Source organism: Parus major, chromosome 5 (genome assembly GCF_001522545.3).
Source record: "Parus major isolate Abel chromosome 5, Parus_major1.1, whole genome shotgun sequence".
Taxonomy (NCBI): Eukaryota; Metazoa; Chordata; class Aves; order Passeriformes; family Paridae; genus Parus; species Parus major.
Window position 1 is genome coordinate 46,696,804 of NC_031774.1, and position 17,429 is coordinate 46,714,232.

Here is a 17,429-nt window from a genome sequence, read left to right on the forward strand (position 1 = left end):
AGTTCTGTTTTGTAGTACCACTAAAGGAAGTTTTCCTTGCATTTTTAAATCTCATCACAGACTAAAATTGGATATCTTCACCTCAGAAGAAATTATTTCCCTGGACAAGACTATACAAGCTGCCAGTAATATTGTGCTACTTTTATGCAGACATCATTTTCTGTGAGCAAGAAGAAGTGCTTTCCCTGTTCACTGTCTCTTGGCTCATGCTGGTTGACCCAGGTGTCAGAACCCTTAAGAACTGCTCCAGAAATCATCCTGTGGCAACCAGGATACATGCTGCAACCTATCTGAGTTAAGCCTAACTTTCAGTTTAATCTCAAATAGATTTTTTTTTTCCCCTCAAGTGATTATATATTTTACAATCATTCATGAGGATTAATTCTTATATAGAGAAAAGATTTAGAGATAAATTTAATTTAATATGATATGACTATTGCTGTGAAATACACTCATCTGAGCCTGAGGGACTCCATCTGCTGTCAGGTTCAGACAGGGAAGAGGTTGGTCCCTATGGAGGAGCTGTTCAGGGGCTCCAGTTCCATACCAAGACCCTTTCATTAGTTTAGCCTTTTAAGTATCCAGAAAGCACCTCATGGGTCAAAAATTCCTGAGAGCCAGAGAAACTTGCCTCCTCCTACTTCACTCTGTGTTTGGCTTTTCTTATTGCTATTATGCTTGCCTCCCTCCATGCCACAGCCTTCAATTCAGATAGGTTTGTGGTGATTAAAGCAAAAAAATTGAGGCATTTCAAAATTGTCCCCACCTCTACTGCAGTTTTTAATATCCCTATCACAGAGCAGTTATTGATAATCTCCTGCCAAAAGAGGTGAGGAAGTTTAAAAAAATTGAGACACTGGCTTAAAAGAAATGAAATTGTAAGTTAGCTGGCTTTGTTTTGTGTTTTGATAAAATTTACAAAGCATTTAGGTCTTTGCCTCTCATTCAGGCATTGAAATCCTCATTTGTTTCAAGCACTGTTTATATTGCATTGGAGTCTTTGAATATGTCAAACAAGAGCTAGTTTTTATTTAAAATTCAAATAGAGACCCATGTAATTATATGATTGAGGAAGCTGAGCCTTTAAGGAGAACACCGTGAGAATGTTTTAAGAGTTGGTAACAATGAACATGTCTGGATACAGATGTGCAGATATATATATCCCTGAAAACTGATACATTGATTTATTTTTGTTCATGCATAAATTCACTTCAATTTATGAGCAGTTTGATAAATTTTCTGTACATGATTCAAAGTAGGAGGGCTTAGGATTTGTATTTTTCAAAACGGATTACCTTTCTGAAAGTAGATTTGCTAGAGAAATTGCTTAGAGAAGTTTGTGGGCTTGCAGATATTTGAAACCTGACTGGACATGGCCCTGAGTAATTTGCTCTGTCTGCCCTTGCTTTGAGCAGGGAAGTTAGAACAGACAAACTCCAGAGAGTCTTTCAAACCTCAAAGACTCCATGATTCTGTGAAATTTCCACTCATGAACTCAGAAAGTAGCATTTATTCTTTCATCAGTTGGTAAGTAAATTTTCCACTCCCCATTCATTTAATGTTAAAAATATGTTCTTTCAATAATGATTTGTGTTTTAACATGCTTGCAGCTTTTATGTATTCTCTTATCTCAATGTGTACAGAGGCAAAAACCATATGGGCATAAACCTTGGCTGCTTAAAACAGTTTCCAGTGGAGCACTGTATCCATTTTGTTAAGCGTATTCATGAAGATCTTGCTGAAAAATTATGACTTTGGCTCAGCCAAGAGACTTGAGAAATTAATTTTCAGAGAACCATGTTTCTATATTTGCTCCTTAATGACATTTGTTCACAATTTAAAGTGTGAGTCTCTATACTTGAATTAACAAACTAGGCAACTATTAAATTGTTTGAGTGAACAACAGATTACTTGTGTAGGATTTATTTAGGGCTTAGACATTGTTTAGACAATGCAGAAGGACTCATAAGCAATAACTTGTTTACCATGTACCTGAACTACATGCTGTACCATGTGGGACCTTGTTCAGTAAATGCAGGCATAGCTGCAATTTTCAGGCACTTAAACCAAAAAAAGAAATTTTACATGAGAAATGGAATTAATATTTTCCCAGTCTACTCCTGTTTTATCAACCTGAGTGTTTTTAATAAGCTCACCACTCTGGTATGTGAACACTTGGTATATTTTAAAGATACTTATGGAAGCTCAGTTCCCCTCAGTGCAGCGTTCCCTATTGTTCTGTAATGAGCAATAAAGCAGTTCAGATTGATTTGTTGCATCAACAGACAGAAATTCAAAGATGAAACCTGTCTTCAATATCTTATTTCAATGAAGTCTGAAAGCCATTTGTCTGTATTTTCATCACTTATGCTCTGTGTTGTGAGACATAGGGTTGGGAGAAGCAGGTTTGTAGCATCACATGATCTCTCTGGGAACTTCACTAAATAAAGCTTCTAATAAAAGAAAAAAATGTAGATATTTAATATTTGAATTTAAAAGGGAAACAGTGGTATAAGCTGGCTTTACTCTGTCTTTGGGGCTCACAAGCAGCAGGGAGTGTAGAAAGAACTATGGCCTCCAGTAAGAGCTGTGTTTTGTACCTAATTAAGTGGTGTTGAAGAAACATTGTCCCTGCACTATTTTTAGAAAATTGCTTTCAGAAAAAAAGCTCACCAGTTAAATGCCAGTGAACAGCATCTGCCTCTTCATTGTGGTTCATGGCACCGAACATATATTGTCCCCAAATCAAGGCAGCAGTAATTTGGAGACACTGCCTTGTATGATGAATAACAAAACATACCTATTTTCCTCCACCTCCACAGCGCAGTTCTCTTTGGCTGCCACAGGCCTACTTATATTACACAGGCAAGCATTTTGAGGAGAGTATGTTGCAATGGATTTTCTTTTGTGTGTAAACATTAAGACTCCCATGCTGTAGCTGATGAAGTACTGCTGCTTCCACATAACTTTTTCAGAGGTGCAAGGATCTGAAAAACTGGTAGGGAGAGTTTCAGAAAAGAAACTGATAGCTAATCGTTCATTTCTGAGACCGGGTAAGGTCAAGTCAGGACACCGGAGAAGCTGACAGGACCCACAGCAGTGAAATAATTTCTCTTGGAGCAAATGAGTTTTATTGTTATTACTGTACTCCTACCACAATCGGATAAAGGTCTTTTCATTCCACCTTCCTCCTGCGGCAGTCACCAGGGCTGGCATCTGGTGATGGAGAGGGACACAGCCGGGGCTGCGCACAGCCCCTGTGTCCTCGGGGAAGCCATGGCGGTCCCGAGGCGCTTGGTGCGCTATGGAAACAGGTGGGGAAGGTGGGGCCAGAGGCACCTGCCTGCCCGCCCGCCCGGGCTACACAGCTGGAGCCCAGGGGTCGAGGCGAGAAGTACGCAAGGGAACAAGGGTCCTTGTTCCGTGTCAAGGATCACACGGAGCCCACAGCACAGCTCCTGCCAGTGCCGCCACCGCTCTCCTCGCTCAGTGCGGCTCCCGCGGGGCCGGGCGAGGGCACCGCCAGCCCCTCCGCAGCCCCGGGGGCACCGCCGACGCTTATCAAGATCTTCCGGCTCGACAGCTTTCAGCTCGACGCTGTGACAAGTTTGGCGGGGCCACAGGACCGCCCCGGGGTCCCCTCCCCATCACATCCCATCGCATCCCAAGTCTCATGTCCCCCGTCCCACCTCCCACCCCGTCCCTCCCGAGGATGCTGTTTGCCGCGGCCGCCAGGCGCGCTGCCCCTTTAAGCGCGCTCCCGCCCGGTCCCGCCCGCCCGCCGTTCCCCGGCCCGCAGCCCTGCGGCACCGGCACCGGCAGCGGCACGGCCACCGGCACCGGCTGCTCCATCGCGCCCGGGGGCCGGCGTTCCGCGGCGCCCAGGGGCAGAGCGGGGCGGCAGCATGTCCACCAAGGCGGAGCAGTGTGAGTGGGGTCGGGCGGGCGCCGGGCCGGGGTCTGTCCGAGGGAAGGGGAGCGGGGCCGGGGATGCCGTCCCGCCGATGGCGGTGCCCCACCGCCGCCCGGCGCCCGGCGGGGCGGCGCTGCCCGGGCTCCCGGCGCGGTCTGCGGCGGCCGCGAGCGGGCGGTGCAGGGGGAGGGGGCTGCCGGCGTTCTGGCTCTTTCTGCCGGAGCCGCCGCCGGTGCCGGTGGCCGCAGTCCCCGGAGCCCCTGGCTGTCCGGGCGGCCCGCTCGGGGCGGCGGCGTGTTTGTGCAAAGGCAGCGCCGGGGAGCCGACGGGGGAAATGAGGGATCGGGGGTGAGAGTTAATATTGAGACTGCCGGCTTCGCCCCCCGCCCCACGGCGGGAGCGGTCCAGCCCTGCCCCGTGTGCCGGCGCTGCGCCCGGTTCCAGAGGATGCGGCCACCTGCGAGAGCAGAGGTGACGCACGCGTTGCCACCTTGCAGGTTGTCTTGCAGTGACATGGAGCGACAAGAGTCGTGCTGTCGTTCTTGCCCGGGCCGCTCACCTTTCGGGTGAATGTAGGCTGGGTGTTTGTGTCCTGCCGACAGGCCGCCTGCCACAGTGCCCGATCCCAGTAGGATTGCCCCAGGCGCTGGCATCCCCCTGCCAGCGTGCCTGGTCACTGGTGTTCTAACCACCATGTTGGCTAGATCTGATCAGAGCACCATTAGATGACATGGTGGTTGGGGTACCTGCATCTGGGCCGTGGAAGTGTTCCCCACTGTTGTTGCTCGTAACAACTGGTGTGTCTGCAAGAGCCCTGATGGGATGCTGAGAAGAAAATACTGGGGTAGTCGAGCTTCTCACCCAAGTCAAAGCTACTTTCTTGCCTGATACAGTGTCACAGTTACGAACAGGCAGACTGTGACCAGGAGGTTGGATTGATGTTTGGCTTGATGACGTGATGTGATTTGACACTTCACATGCTGAGACTTGCTCTCTTCTTCCTCCAGGTCACTGAGAAGGATCATTGTGTTTATATATGCGTATGCTGAATTGATCTAACAAAAATTACCTGTATTTTTTTCCTTTAGGGTTTACCGCTTGTTTACAGTGGTGGATGATTTTGCTTTAAAAACATTATGCAGATGTTAATTCATTGCTGTAAAGGTGCAGTTCTAGCCTCATAAATAGAGACACAATGTTCTGACTGCAGAAGCTCTGAACTGTGCAATGTTTGGATCTGTACTGTTCTGTTGTCGCTGCCTTCCCCACCTTCCACCTGAGTTCTGTAGTTGTTTCTTCTCTTGTGTGATACTTATACATTAATTACACTTCCTTCACACTGCCATGTGGAAGAAATTCTGCTACTTTTTGTCCCAGCACTGGCTATGGCATTTTCTTCCTTTTCTATTCTGCCTTCTCTGTTCCTCCATTCCTAATGTTTTTGGTCTGCTCTGTTTGAGCTTCTCTTTCATATTTTATCCTTGGCTGTTTTTTCTTTTCATCCCTTTGTACTTTTCAAGACACTGCATCTAGGCCTACCATACCCCTATTTCTCTCTATTTTAAGATTTACTTAGAGTCCAGATTTCAGATCTTTCTACCTTCTAATGTTCCTTTTCATTATACTCCAGGAAGAGTAGTTGGTTAATGGACATATCCTTTGTGTTCTAACCTGCTGAATATATTTTTTTACCAAGGCTATTTCCCTGCCTAGTTCTTATGGCATTACCAATTGTCTTTGTCTCTACATAACTTCAAGATTCCCTCACCAGCAATTTTTGAGTAATGGACTCTGACAAGGATGTGTTGGTGTGCATACATCACTACCAGTCAAACTTTCAAACCCCAGCTGTTGCTGTTGTTGCTTCTGCCCTCACTGAGTAACAGGCAAGAACCAGAATGTCTTGGGAAGGACTCAAGTTACAAGTCATAATGAATCTCAGTTTACCAAGAACATCAGTGAAACACTACGACTGAGGAATCACACTGATTGGAACAGAAGATGTGCTGGTCTAAGCATGAATCCCACAGCTCATGGGCAGGTTCTATGAACAACAGGTAAAATGGTGTCAGCCTGGGAAGTTGACTGGAGAAGCTTCTCTTTTTTGTGACAACACACATCTTGTATTGCATACCAGATATATCAACAGTGACTTTCACCATTTGACTCTTTGCAGCATGCCTGAGGTGTTCTGTTGTATTCAAAGAAAATGAATTATTTTTCACCTTAAAAAGCAGTATTTGGTGTTTAGTTGTGGTAAGTAATGTCTTGGGAATGCCTGGTGCCTGCTCTGTTCCCCTCCAGGGCAGTGGAGCAACCAAGGCCATCTTTGAGGACTCCTAATGGTTTCACTCTCAGTTCAGTCAATGCTTACATGGGGGTTGAGAAGTTTAGTGAGGTCTGTGTAGATGCTAGAGAGATACCTATCTGTTTTTTGTGGTGACCTTATGACAGTGGCCAAATACTTTCACAAGTATATCACTTTTTGAAATGTGTCTCTGGGTACTCAGAAACTCAGAAAATTTGGTCATTCACACACTTGCTGTAACTTGAAAGCAGGCAAAGTTTTTGTTCTGAGGCTTTCCTTCAGAAGTTTGTGTTCTGGGAGGCTGTGCTGAAATGGACAGAGTTTTGGGAAACAGAACTGAGAGGTGAGGCTGAAACCTATAGCCTAAAGCTAATGTTTATATTTGGGCTTTATAAATCAGTTTTCTCTTTTGATATTTGGCCTGATACAATTGCACAACAATACCAATTAATACAAATAAATGGATTTCCATATTTATTTTTTTAAAAAGTAGTTCAAGTGATTCTAGATACCCTATGCCCTTTATTGAAAGTTAGTAACTGGAGGGAGGCACACAGCTCTCTGAAATACATCTAGATCTGAATTCTGTAATAACCTTTGGTGTTTTGTTAGTCCATTTAATTTACAGATATCTGACAGCAAACCATGGCAGCCACAGTAATCTGTGCACCTTGCTGTGAATTGTTCTTAGTTGGGGACTGTCTTCTTTAGTCTGTGTCCCTTACAAAAACACTTGGTTTCACACTTTGTTTTTTGCCCGACCAGAGAAAGTAACATCACCAAATGCATTTATGAAGTCATTGCTTTCTTAATCTAGAAACTAAACTAGGTTAGTTTTTATGGCAGTTGAAAGAAGTGTCTCTGATGAGACAGCCTGCAAATCTGGGGCTAAAACTGAGATTAGCGGGCAGAAAGAATGAGGTGTGAGATAAGAACGGGAGGACAGTCTTGGACTGCTCAAGTCAGCCTCTGTAATGTGGAGTGAAACACATCCTGCCCAGATGTTCCTATGCCAGTGGTTTGAAGGCTGTACAGGAAGCCACTTCTGGCTGCTCTCATACAGGATAACCTCCTGCAAAGCACAGTTCATGTGCCACAGGCCTATGTGGTGGCCTGAAAGGCTCTGGTCTTGCTCCCGTCTATCCTGAGGTGATCTGAGGCAGTATGATGAAACTTCTGTTTTCAATTGTTTGAAGGGGAGGGAAAAGATCATGATTGGTTTTTAGTTACTCATTAATGTCACCTTAAAATAAATTTGTGAAGTAAGACTTATGCTTGCTGGTTTCACATAGACTCCAGTCCTTCAGTCACATGATGGGCTTTCTCCTTGTGATGAAGCCAGGTAATAGCATGAGGGAGACTTTTGTCTGTAGAAGCTTCACTTGCTGCAGGAATTGGGGAGTGCTGTCCTTACAGCAGGAAATGAGTTGAAGAATTCTCTTGGTTGGCTGCTGCAAGATTGGATTTTTTGCATTCCTGCATTCAAGAAAACAGTATTTTTCATTTGATGATTATTTGAGTGTTCCTTATTTTATGGATAATTGACTTGAAATTGTCAAACCTCATTTATTGTGTGGCTGACCACTCAGGGAATCATTTGTTTTCTGGATGTAAAAGTCCAGTGTTTACTGTTAACTATACTGGCAAAATGGCTCTCAGTATCTCGAGCTGAGCCTCCAACAGTATTTGCAGACGCTTTGCTTTTGCTGTCTGTCCATCAATCTTTTTCTGCCATATGGATACAATGCCACCCCTTTTTATTCAACTTGCCAGTAGCACAGAAAAACATCAGAAAATTCATGAACTGTCTCTCAGGTAGTTAGTACCTTTCTGTTCAGTGGAGGACTTAATGGTATTAATTCCTTAATAAATGCCATTTGACCATGAGAATAAAACAAAGTATTGCTTGTTTAGGGACCATGATTTATCTTCCACACTGATGGAGCCCTATGCGGGAGCAAAGTATATCTTGGTCTAGTGGAAGACTATTATAATCCATATGCTTAGGGGCTGAAAGAATTCAGAAGCATCTCCCCTTTTAACTGCCTGTTACAGTCTTGGTGCACTTTTAACATGATGAAGAGTTCCCAGGCAGCTGTGCTTTCCTGAGGCTGGGTCTGCAGTGCAGCACAGCTGAGCAGCCCTCTGCCCCAGCCAATGCACTCTCTCAGCAGAGCTGATTAATCTGAGTGGAGCAACAGGAGTTGTGTGTGTAGGTGTCTCTACATAAGACTGTCTTGTGCTGTATAGACAATGTAAGGCAAAGCAACTGGGGGGGGGGTAACTTCTTTTTTCCCAACACTGAACAAGGATTCCTATTAGAAAATAAACCCACTGTTACTTGTAATACAACCAAAATTGGCTTCAGTGAAGGTGTACACCTCCTACTGCTCTTTGAAATCCCCTTATCTGCTTTATCACACTTCCTAAGACAAATAAACAGCAGACACTTCACTCTTTTAATATCTTTTTGAATCTTTACTTCATTGCATAAAGTAAATGTATGGCCTGCAGTAAATCACATAAGGTCTCTCTGTCTTAGCTTATATCTCTGCTTTGGCTGTAGAAATACTTATCTGTCTCACATGAACCTCCTGTGATCCAATGACTCATTCATTATAAATGAATCTTGAGATGCTTGGAGACATGGAAGAAGTACAGAGTGGTAATAATATATATTTTTTAATTTGCTAGCACTAAGTTTGCCTAATACAGATGCAGAAATTCACTTCCATGTGTTCTCCCTGGCACTCTTTTACAATTTTTTCAGCCAGAACAGAAGGAACAGAGAGATTTTTCTGTTTGTTGAGTTTAACACTTAAATTAAAAAAAAAAAGAAAGAGAAATGGAAGAAACAGACATGACTCTGTCAAAGTCTGCAAAAAAACTAAATGAAAATTTTTGTGTTTGTTTTTTTGTCTTTTATGTAGTTGCTTCCAAAATCCGTTACCTTCAAGAGTACCACAACCGGGTTCTCCACAACATATACCCTGTGCCCTCTGGAACTGACATTGCAAATACTCTGAAATACTTTTCTCAGACATTATTGAGGTAAGTTTTGACTTATGCTCTTGAAGAAAAAAGAGCTAAAGAATTGGAGGGGATTTTGATTGGCTTTGAATTGGTTGCCAGATTTAATGGGTCAATGGTCAGCCAAAAAGAGTCAGAGCATAATTTAAGAAAAACATGGTATGAACGAATCTCTTCAGTGGCTGTTGCCCAATTTGCCCAGTTAAGCCCCCTTATTGAGTGGCTGATTCTAGAATAAACTTGGTTGATTATGCATTTGCTTGGCCCTTCTAGGACTTAGCTGAACGCACAAACATGCTGAACTTGTGAAGAGAGGAGCTGGTGACCTATAGATTTTTAGTTGTCTATAATCATGACCTTGTCAGTCTTGGTGCCTCAGAATCCCAGAGTGACGAGCCAGATGAGCCAGCAGAACTGGGTTCTTACTGTTGCATAGTTCAGCTGTTCTGGGTTCTGGTTCAGTCCCTGAGAACAACAGGAGTAGACATGGAGTTTGTATCCAGACAGATCTGGATTTGGATGGCAACAGCACATCAGGATTGTCCTGACCTGATGTTTTTGACTTAGTCTAATGTTTAGTAATAATGTATAGTGCTAAATACCACATGAATACATAACACATTATGAATAGGAAATAGTACTTCTTGTCTTCCTAAAAAAAAAAAAAAATCAGAAAAAAATGTGAGACTTTATTAGGAATAATGTACATTCCACAGTGCTGCCTAGTGGATTCATATTTCCAAATTGTTTTTAAAATGGCTTTTTACCATGAAGAGGGGATTTTTATCTGCTGGTTTTGTCTGCCACTAGTTTTCACATCTAGAAAAATGCAGTTCAAATTGCATTTCTATGCATAGCTTCCTGATTTTTACCTGGAAAGACTGTCCCTGCTGTCAGCAGGTAGTTTGGAAATCAAGTTATTTACTTTATTTGAGGAGGAAACATTAACAAAATACAATTTATCCATATGTTTGTAGATATACTCCTATGATATATACAAGTTGAGAAGCAAGAATTTAAACTTGAGAGAGTGAGAACAGTTCATTCTAACATTCAAAGAGCCTGGGATACATCAAAATTTTCTTGACCCTGTTTATAAGGAGAGATACATAGACAGAAATAATTTTAGTGGAACACCTGTTCAAAGCAAACTTGAAACCTCCTGTTTACTTTTGAAAATTTCAAGAACAGAAGTGTTTGTTTCCCTCCTCATTTAGACTGTTGAAGAAACTTAGAAACTTGTACGACTACAGCCTACAACCAGTAGGACTTTTTGTTTGGAGGTTAATAAATTCAATTTTGTCTCATTGTATTGAGCAGTGGGAAAATATGTTCAAAGTGTCACTAAAGATACTTCTGAAATGTTTCTCTGTTCCCACATCAGGCTGTTATGATGGACTATTTGTACAACACACACTTAAATTGCATTAAAGTAAGATTATTTATGACAAGACATTGCTTTTGTTTAAATACTGTGAGCTTTTAAGCTGTTCAAGCAAGAAAGTTGGACTTGATTCTGAACGTTTTCTCTTTTAGCTGTAACTACCAGCTGCTGTAATGAGATATTTTTCTTTTTGGTCAGAAGTTCACTGGGTCAGGATAGATTTAGAATGTGTTGCTTAAAGAAAGCATCTTTACACCACTCTGTGGTCTTCTTTCTAAACAGTATAGCTGACCTGTCCTGTTGATAAATTCTTCACAGTCCAGGAGCAGTGATGTTCCTGGGCTTACTGAAAAAGCTTTGCACTTAGAAGCTATGAGAGCAGATCAGAAATCAGGGCAGCAATTGCACAATCAAGCAACTCCATTTGTTTTATTTCATGTTCAGAACGGGACTGAACCAAAATCCTCTTGTTGATAATGCTGAACCCCATGGAGGCAGAAGTGGTGCTTATATCTGATACACAGATCTACACAAATGGCTTTGTCCTTCATGATCTGGGATCTGATAGGCCTCAGAACTAAAAGGGTATGAAAAATTAATGCTAGGACTTGGACCTAAATTTAAGCGGACTGAGTTCTGATACTCGGCAAGGTCAAATTCAAGTTCAAAACCCCTGTAACTGGGGAGTTTGAACTGTGGGTCCAAGGCTGAGTGCTATGGTTGAACCAGTGTAAGTTTATACACTAGCTGATACTAAGAAAGAAGATGGATAAAAAAGCAAAACAACACACCCTGTATTTAGTGTGGCAGATGGAAAGAAGGAAACTCCCACCCACTGTGTGCAGATCTCTGCAAGATTTACCCTAAAACTAAACAGACTGGTTAAGAACCTTTCTGAAGAGCGTGTTCAAAAATTTCTTTGAATATTTTGCATGCTGAGTCTCCTTTCTGCCTCCTACACTGAGACTCCATTGTACAAGGGTGAACATCAGTTATAGAAGTACATGGTGGAGAATAATCTTTCTAGCTTAACACAGAGCATATGCAATGAATTTGGGCTGTTAGGGACAAACAATTCTTGATGAACATGTGTAGTCATAGAAATAATGAAGGAACAGTCAGAGAAATTCCACATAATGATTGGGTTTTACAGAAGTAGATTTTACTGTTTATTACGCTTTTACCTTTCCATGTTATGGACACACTGACTGTGTTCTTTTCAGTGGGACGTGCCCACTGATTTGAATCACATTCATATGTGGTGTCATTTTGCTGGCTAAAGATGCACAAGAGATTAATTTGCTCCTTTGCTCTGTACGCAGCCTCCATAAATTACAAGCTCAGGGGTGGGGGGAACAGATGTGGAATGATTGAAAAAATAAATTCCTTATTTCTATAACAAACATCACATAAAATCACCATACACAATGCATAGCACATTGATTCATTTAGTTCTTCTTTAATTTTCTCTTTGGGAAAAGCATCTCTTTACATTACAGCATGAATTTGTTTCATGCCCTTCTCATTTTCAGTGATTTCTCCCTCATTTGAGGAATGATCTAAGGCTTAATAAACATCTTGCAGAAAAGCTTTTTCTTTCACATTTTCCTGAAGAAAATTCTCCATATGTATTTCTAAGTAAAATACTTTATGTGAGGCATAGTTGTAAATGCCTTGGTGGCTAATTAATGGTCAAGCTTGTTTTGCTGCCTTGGTGAGATGTAATTTCACTTGTAGGCATTTTAGGACACCTTTCCAAGAAGGCAGTAATTTTGGGATAGATTTGCAGCAAAGATATACACATCTTGAAACAAGCCTTGGTAGGTTTTCCCCTTGTTGCAGAGCAAGTTCAGTATGGAGTAAGTTCAGTGTGGAGTTATGATTTGCAGATACTCCAAATTCTCAATACTTTGTTTGAGTTGAACCAGAAGCAAATTGCAGTCATTGTATCTTGGTCTTAAGGGACTTCCTAGATTTTCAGTTTAGACTCCTCTGCTTATTGCCTTTAAAAAGTAAAAGTCAAGCAAAAGCCTGGACATGAAATTTTGCGGGTTTTTTATTTGTTTTTTAATAAATTTGGTGTGTTTTCAGCTGGAGTTTAGATCTACTCTTATTACTGTTAAACAAAAGGATGCCCTGATCAAGATACAATAGGTGTGCTTTGGCATCTAATCCAGAGATGGGCCTGTAGCTCAGTGTAAAAAGAAGGGATTAATATCCTTCTGGAAACAAGTGCAGTTGGAGTGATGTTTTGGCAAGTAAAAAGATGGGTAATTGGTATTATCTGTTGGTAGACAAGAAAAGAATATAGTGTAGTGCCTTCATATCTCTAAACATAAGCTGAAAAATATGGCAAATGAACATCAAACAAATTAAAAGGAATCAGCACTCTGATAATTTGTTTTTAAAGTCATACTAGATCTTAGGTGATCTTCTGATATAATTTTATAAACACTACTGTGACAGTGATCATGTTTTTATTTACTGGACATTGGGTAACAGAAAACAAAATAATCTGCCAAATATGTGAGGCACAATAAAAAAAAGAAAAAAAAAGTAGTTTTGTAAGACAGACTATGTCTGTCATCTCTGACTGCAAGGGTGATGTAATAGTAGTCAAGTAGCCATGTGATAGTAGCCACTTGGCAAAGAACTGTTTTTGTAAAAGTGTTTTATATATATGGCAAATGAATGACACCTTCTCTTATAAGCACCTTAGCAAGAGTTTGGGTTACTTGTGTAAATTGTTGAATTGACTTGGAGGTAAGATTTGCTGAGGTGATTATATGGTAGGGATTTCTGTACTGTTAAAAGAGAGGAGAGGTTTCCAGAAGTGCTCTCTGTTGATATAATTCTGCTTTACATGAGTCAGTGGAAATCTTATTGCTACTGACTTGTTTTTTATAAGTTTTAACACTGACTGTGGAAACAGAGTTAAACCAACAGCAACTGCTTTTGGAAATTCCAGTGACTGAGAGGTGCAAAAATGTGCTTTATAAAGGAAAAAAAAAAAAGCATTGTGTGTGGGTTAATATATTTAAAAGGTGTATTATATTTTATAGGCACATATGGAGATTATGAACTAACCCTATAATTGCTTGATAACTAAAATATAACCCTGCTTAAGTGACAATTTATTTCTATTTAAAATAGTTGGGTTTATTTTTAAAATAAATTAGATTACCATGTTTACAACCATGTTTGCAACATTTTTAAAACTACATAACAAGCTGGTTGGTTGACGTATAGCCTCTATTTTGATTCCCACTAAATTCTTTTTATTTTTTGAAATTATCTCTCCTTTAGTTTATAGTGGGTTTTGTTGAATAATAACGTAAGTAACAGCAGGAGTGTATGGTAACACACTGTCTGATCTGCAGTTACATAATTGGTCTTGCTTGCTTAGCCCTTAGATTTTTGAAGGTAACTATTTACCCAAGGAGTGTTTGTATTCATAAAGCAAAATGTTTCCTCCCTAAACATGGGCAAAATTAAAAACACACATAAACAACCATTATCATTAGCTCACAAACATATGCTAAAGACCATCTACTATATATTATTTTATGACTTTTCCAAATGTAGTTTAGTTAACATTTTAGAAATATTATATTATTTCTAAATCCATGTGCCTGTTTAAACTTCATTATCTCAAATGATACTGAGTGAGTGGTCATGAAACAGTATCATAAAATACATACAGACATTATTTTAATGCAATAAACATGTGATTTTTAAGGCTATCTTAACAAACACACATGTTTATTCTTTGCTAAAACATGTTTCTGCAAGTGCCACACCTATATTTTGCATGTTTTCAGTCAGTTGGCTCAAAAGATTATAGGGGGGAAAAAATCTCTTAAAATCCTCAGATTCTCAGAGCAAAATACCAGCCTGTTTTGACACAGCTAAACACTTTTAATTCTTAGAATGTTTCTTAACTGTGAAACATGGGTAGGGCACTGAAACATGCATTTTTATATTTTTGCTCCTTATGAACCAGATAACACATGAGATGCAATGAAATTTTCCTAGATGCCAATTTTTAATTCTCTTATCTCGAAGCATGGAAGTAAATGGTTGCTAGATTTTTAGACATGCTGGTTTCGTTAGTGATTGCATCTTATGTGGGATATATCTGGTCTTTTATTATTTGTTTTATAGTGTCATTTCAATGTAATGTGCTGTTCTTTGTGTCTTTGTTGTCTCTTTTTTTTCTTTGTCCCCCCAACAGCATTTTGTCCCGCACAGGGAAGAAGGAGAATCAAGATGCCTCCAATTTGACAGTGCCCATGACCATGTGTCTTTTTCCTGTGCCATTCCCACTCACCCCATCTCTAAGACCACAGGTCAGTTCCATCAACCCTACTGTTACTCGCTCCCTCCTTTACAGCGTCCTGCGAGATGCTCCATCTGAACGTGGCCAGCAAAGTCGTGATGCTCAGTTATCAGACTACCCATCTTTGGACTATCAAGGACTTTACGTGACACTGGTGACACTACTGGATCTAGTTCCCTTGCTACAACATGGGCAACATGGTAAGCAGGCCCTTGAATGATTCCAGTGCTGTGAATCCCATGAGTGATGCATATATCCAGTAGAAGAGATGGGCCTAAACTGACCTGGATCTGGATTTCAAATCTCCTGGGATGCATTTATATCCAAGTGTTCTGTTTGACTTTCTTAAATAAAGGATGCTTTTTTTGCTAAATGTGGATTTGGGTTTGAATTCTGATTGTCTGATTTTTAGTGATGTACTGGTGGTATGTAACTAAAATACAATGGTATAAAAAATTAGACAGATGGGTGTAAAAATACCCAGATTTTTAACTTGAATCTGCTGGGATAACTTCAGACTGTCTTTTTGGGGTGGATCTCTTAAAAATGCACAAAGAGCTTGCAAATGTGTATCTGGCCTATAACAAATACACAGATTGAGTGTTCTGGTGAGGGTCCATCTCTACATAGAATACAGTATGTATCTAATTGGAGAAAAAACCACGGTAATTGTGCTTTGAAATGGCTTTGAAATACTCCTGTGTAAAAAAGATAGCAGCATCTCTGTCTGACTTAGAGAAAAGCAGTATTGTCTTATGTTTTAAGTTAGCTGCAAGTGTTTTTTGTGGCTGTGTTGTGTTTGTATTATTTTCCTCAAGTTCTGCTCTGCATCTGTCTGGCTTGTTAATCTGTTAGCCTTTCCATACTGGGATTCAGTAGCCCAGTATTCTCCCTATGCATTAGCCAATATTAATTTCCACTGTGGTATCACAATGTATTCCTTGTATAGGTCAGTATAGGGAGATGGTTGTCTGTCTGATAACGCTGCTGAACTCGGGAGAAAAGTTGTTTCTGTGAAGTGCTGAATTCCCTTTGAGCTGGCAGTAGTATGTTTGTATCTAAGACTGCTGCACTAGGAGATGGTGTGATCTTGCAAAAAAAGCTGGGCCCATAGCAAGATATAGACTTGTTGACTTAACTTCATTCCTTAGAAATGGTGGAGTTAATTGTCAAAAATGTATTTTCCTAAATAGATATCATGGTGATAATTTACAATCAGTAGAGACCTGTAAAGGACAAATAGCATGGGGCAAACATGCATTTTTTTAATAGCAACACAGTGGCTCTCCTTGTGTGGTTAATCCCATTTTTGTTGCTGTGTCATTGTACATCCTCATAGGCAATCCTGGAACATGGTCCCCACTTGAGTAAGGAAAACACTCAAGGAGTAATTACCAGTGGCTTGGCAGCTGGAAGGGTGTACCAGTGGGAAATCTTACAGGAGTCTGTGCTGGGTCTAGTGTTACTAAATATTTTAATTTTTTTACTTAGGTGATAGAATTTGGATTTACAAGTGTTACAAGATGGTTGCTAGCATGTGCTTTATATGAAAGATATGCAGCTCAAGTAATTGTAGCAAGTTGCATTCTGTTTTGAGGAATCTCCAAAGGAGAAATGTAAAATACTATGCTTAAGAGAGAAATTAAAGGAAATAGAGGCAATACTAGCTTGGAAGCTGTACTGCAGAGAACTCTGTGTGTTAACAGTAGATCAGAGAAGTCACTAACAATAAATATTATTCTAGCACTGTGCAAACATTTTTTTTATGTATGGGGCACCCAAAGAATTATGTTCAATATTCTAACAGCCCTAGCAAAGCCTCAGCTGGAGTAAAATTTTCAGGTTTGTCCATCTAGCTTCAAGAAAAACATGTATTATTTGTCCAGAGTCCAGGAAAAAAACAAGAATTATATGAGGTCTAGAAAATGTGAACAATGAGAGAAAACCATAAAAAAAATTGGTTTATGTAGCTTAGAGAAAAATGGAAGGGAGATGTGATTATCATATGAAAATAAGTAAAGGTTGCTGTGAGGAGAAATAAAATAAACCAATCTATTTGTGGTTATAGTTGATCAGGGTAAGAAGTTATACACTTAAATAGCAGCAATGGATTTTTTTTAATCAAAAACTAATTATATGATAAAGATGATTAAGCATTGGGATGAATTGACAAGAGAGGAGTGAACTGTCTTGCAGGTTTTATGAACATTTTAGATAAGTATGTGCCAGGAATAATTTGGTTGACTCATGCCTGGGGCAAGGGGAGCTCGCTATTTTGTGTGGTTTTGAATGGTTTTGTGTGCGGAGAATTAAAATTTGCGATACAACTTGTTATTTATTTCTTCCTCAGCTTAGTAACTGATTAAAAGAAAGATTTTTTTTTTATCAGAACAATCCATGTTGCTTGGGTAAGTACAGCTGCTGTGCAAGGCAATCCTTGCACAACGAGCTTTGG

At 40.5% G+C, this 17,429-nt stretch overlaps 1 protein-coding gene across 12 annotated transcripts in view; it reads left to right on the forward strand.

The window, feature by feature from the left end:
* Positions 1–3,801: 3,801 nt before the first annotated feature.
* Positions 3,802–17,429, forward strand: part of UNC79 (unc-79 homolog, NALCN channel complex subunit) — a 105,805-nt gene continuing 92,177 nt past the window's right edge. For 3 of the 12 annotated variants that reach the window (XM_015631734.3, XM_015631733.3, XM_015631726.3), the window contains exons 1-3: positions 3,802–3,927; positions 9,152–9,272; positions 14,870–15,174. In XM_015631734.3, the coding sequence (XP_015487220.1) occupies positions 3,906–3,927; positions 9,152–9,272; positions 14,870–15,174 (448 nt within the window). In that variant the 5' untranslated portion in view covers positions 3,802–3,905. Of the gene's footprint in view, positions 3,928–4,167; positions 9,273–14,869; positions 15,175–17,429 lie in introns of those variants that run through there. The other 9 variants (XR_004497886.1, XM_015631731.3, XM_033515098.1 and 6 more) reach the window with 6 other exon arrangements.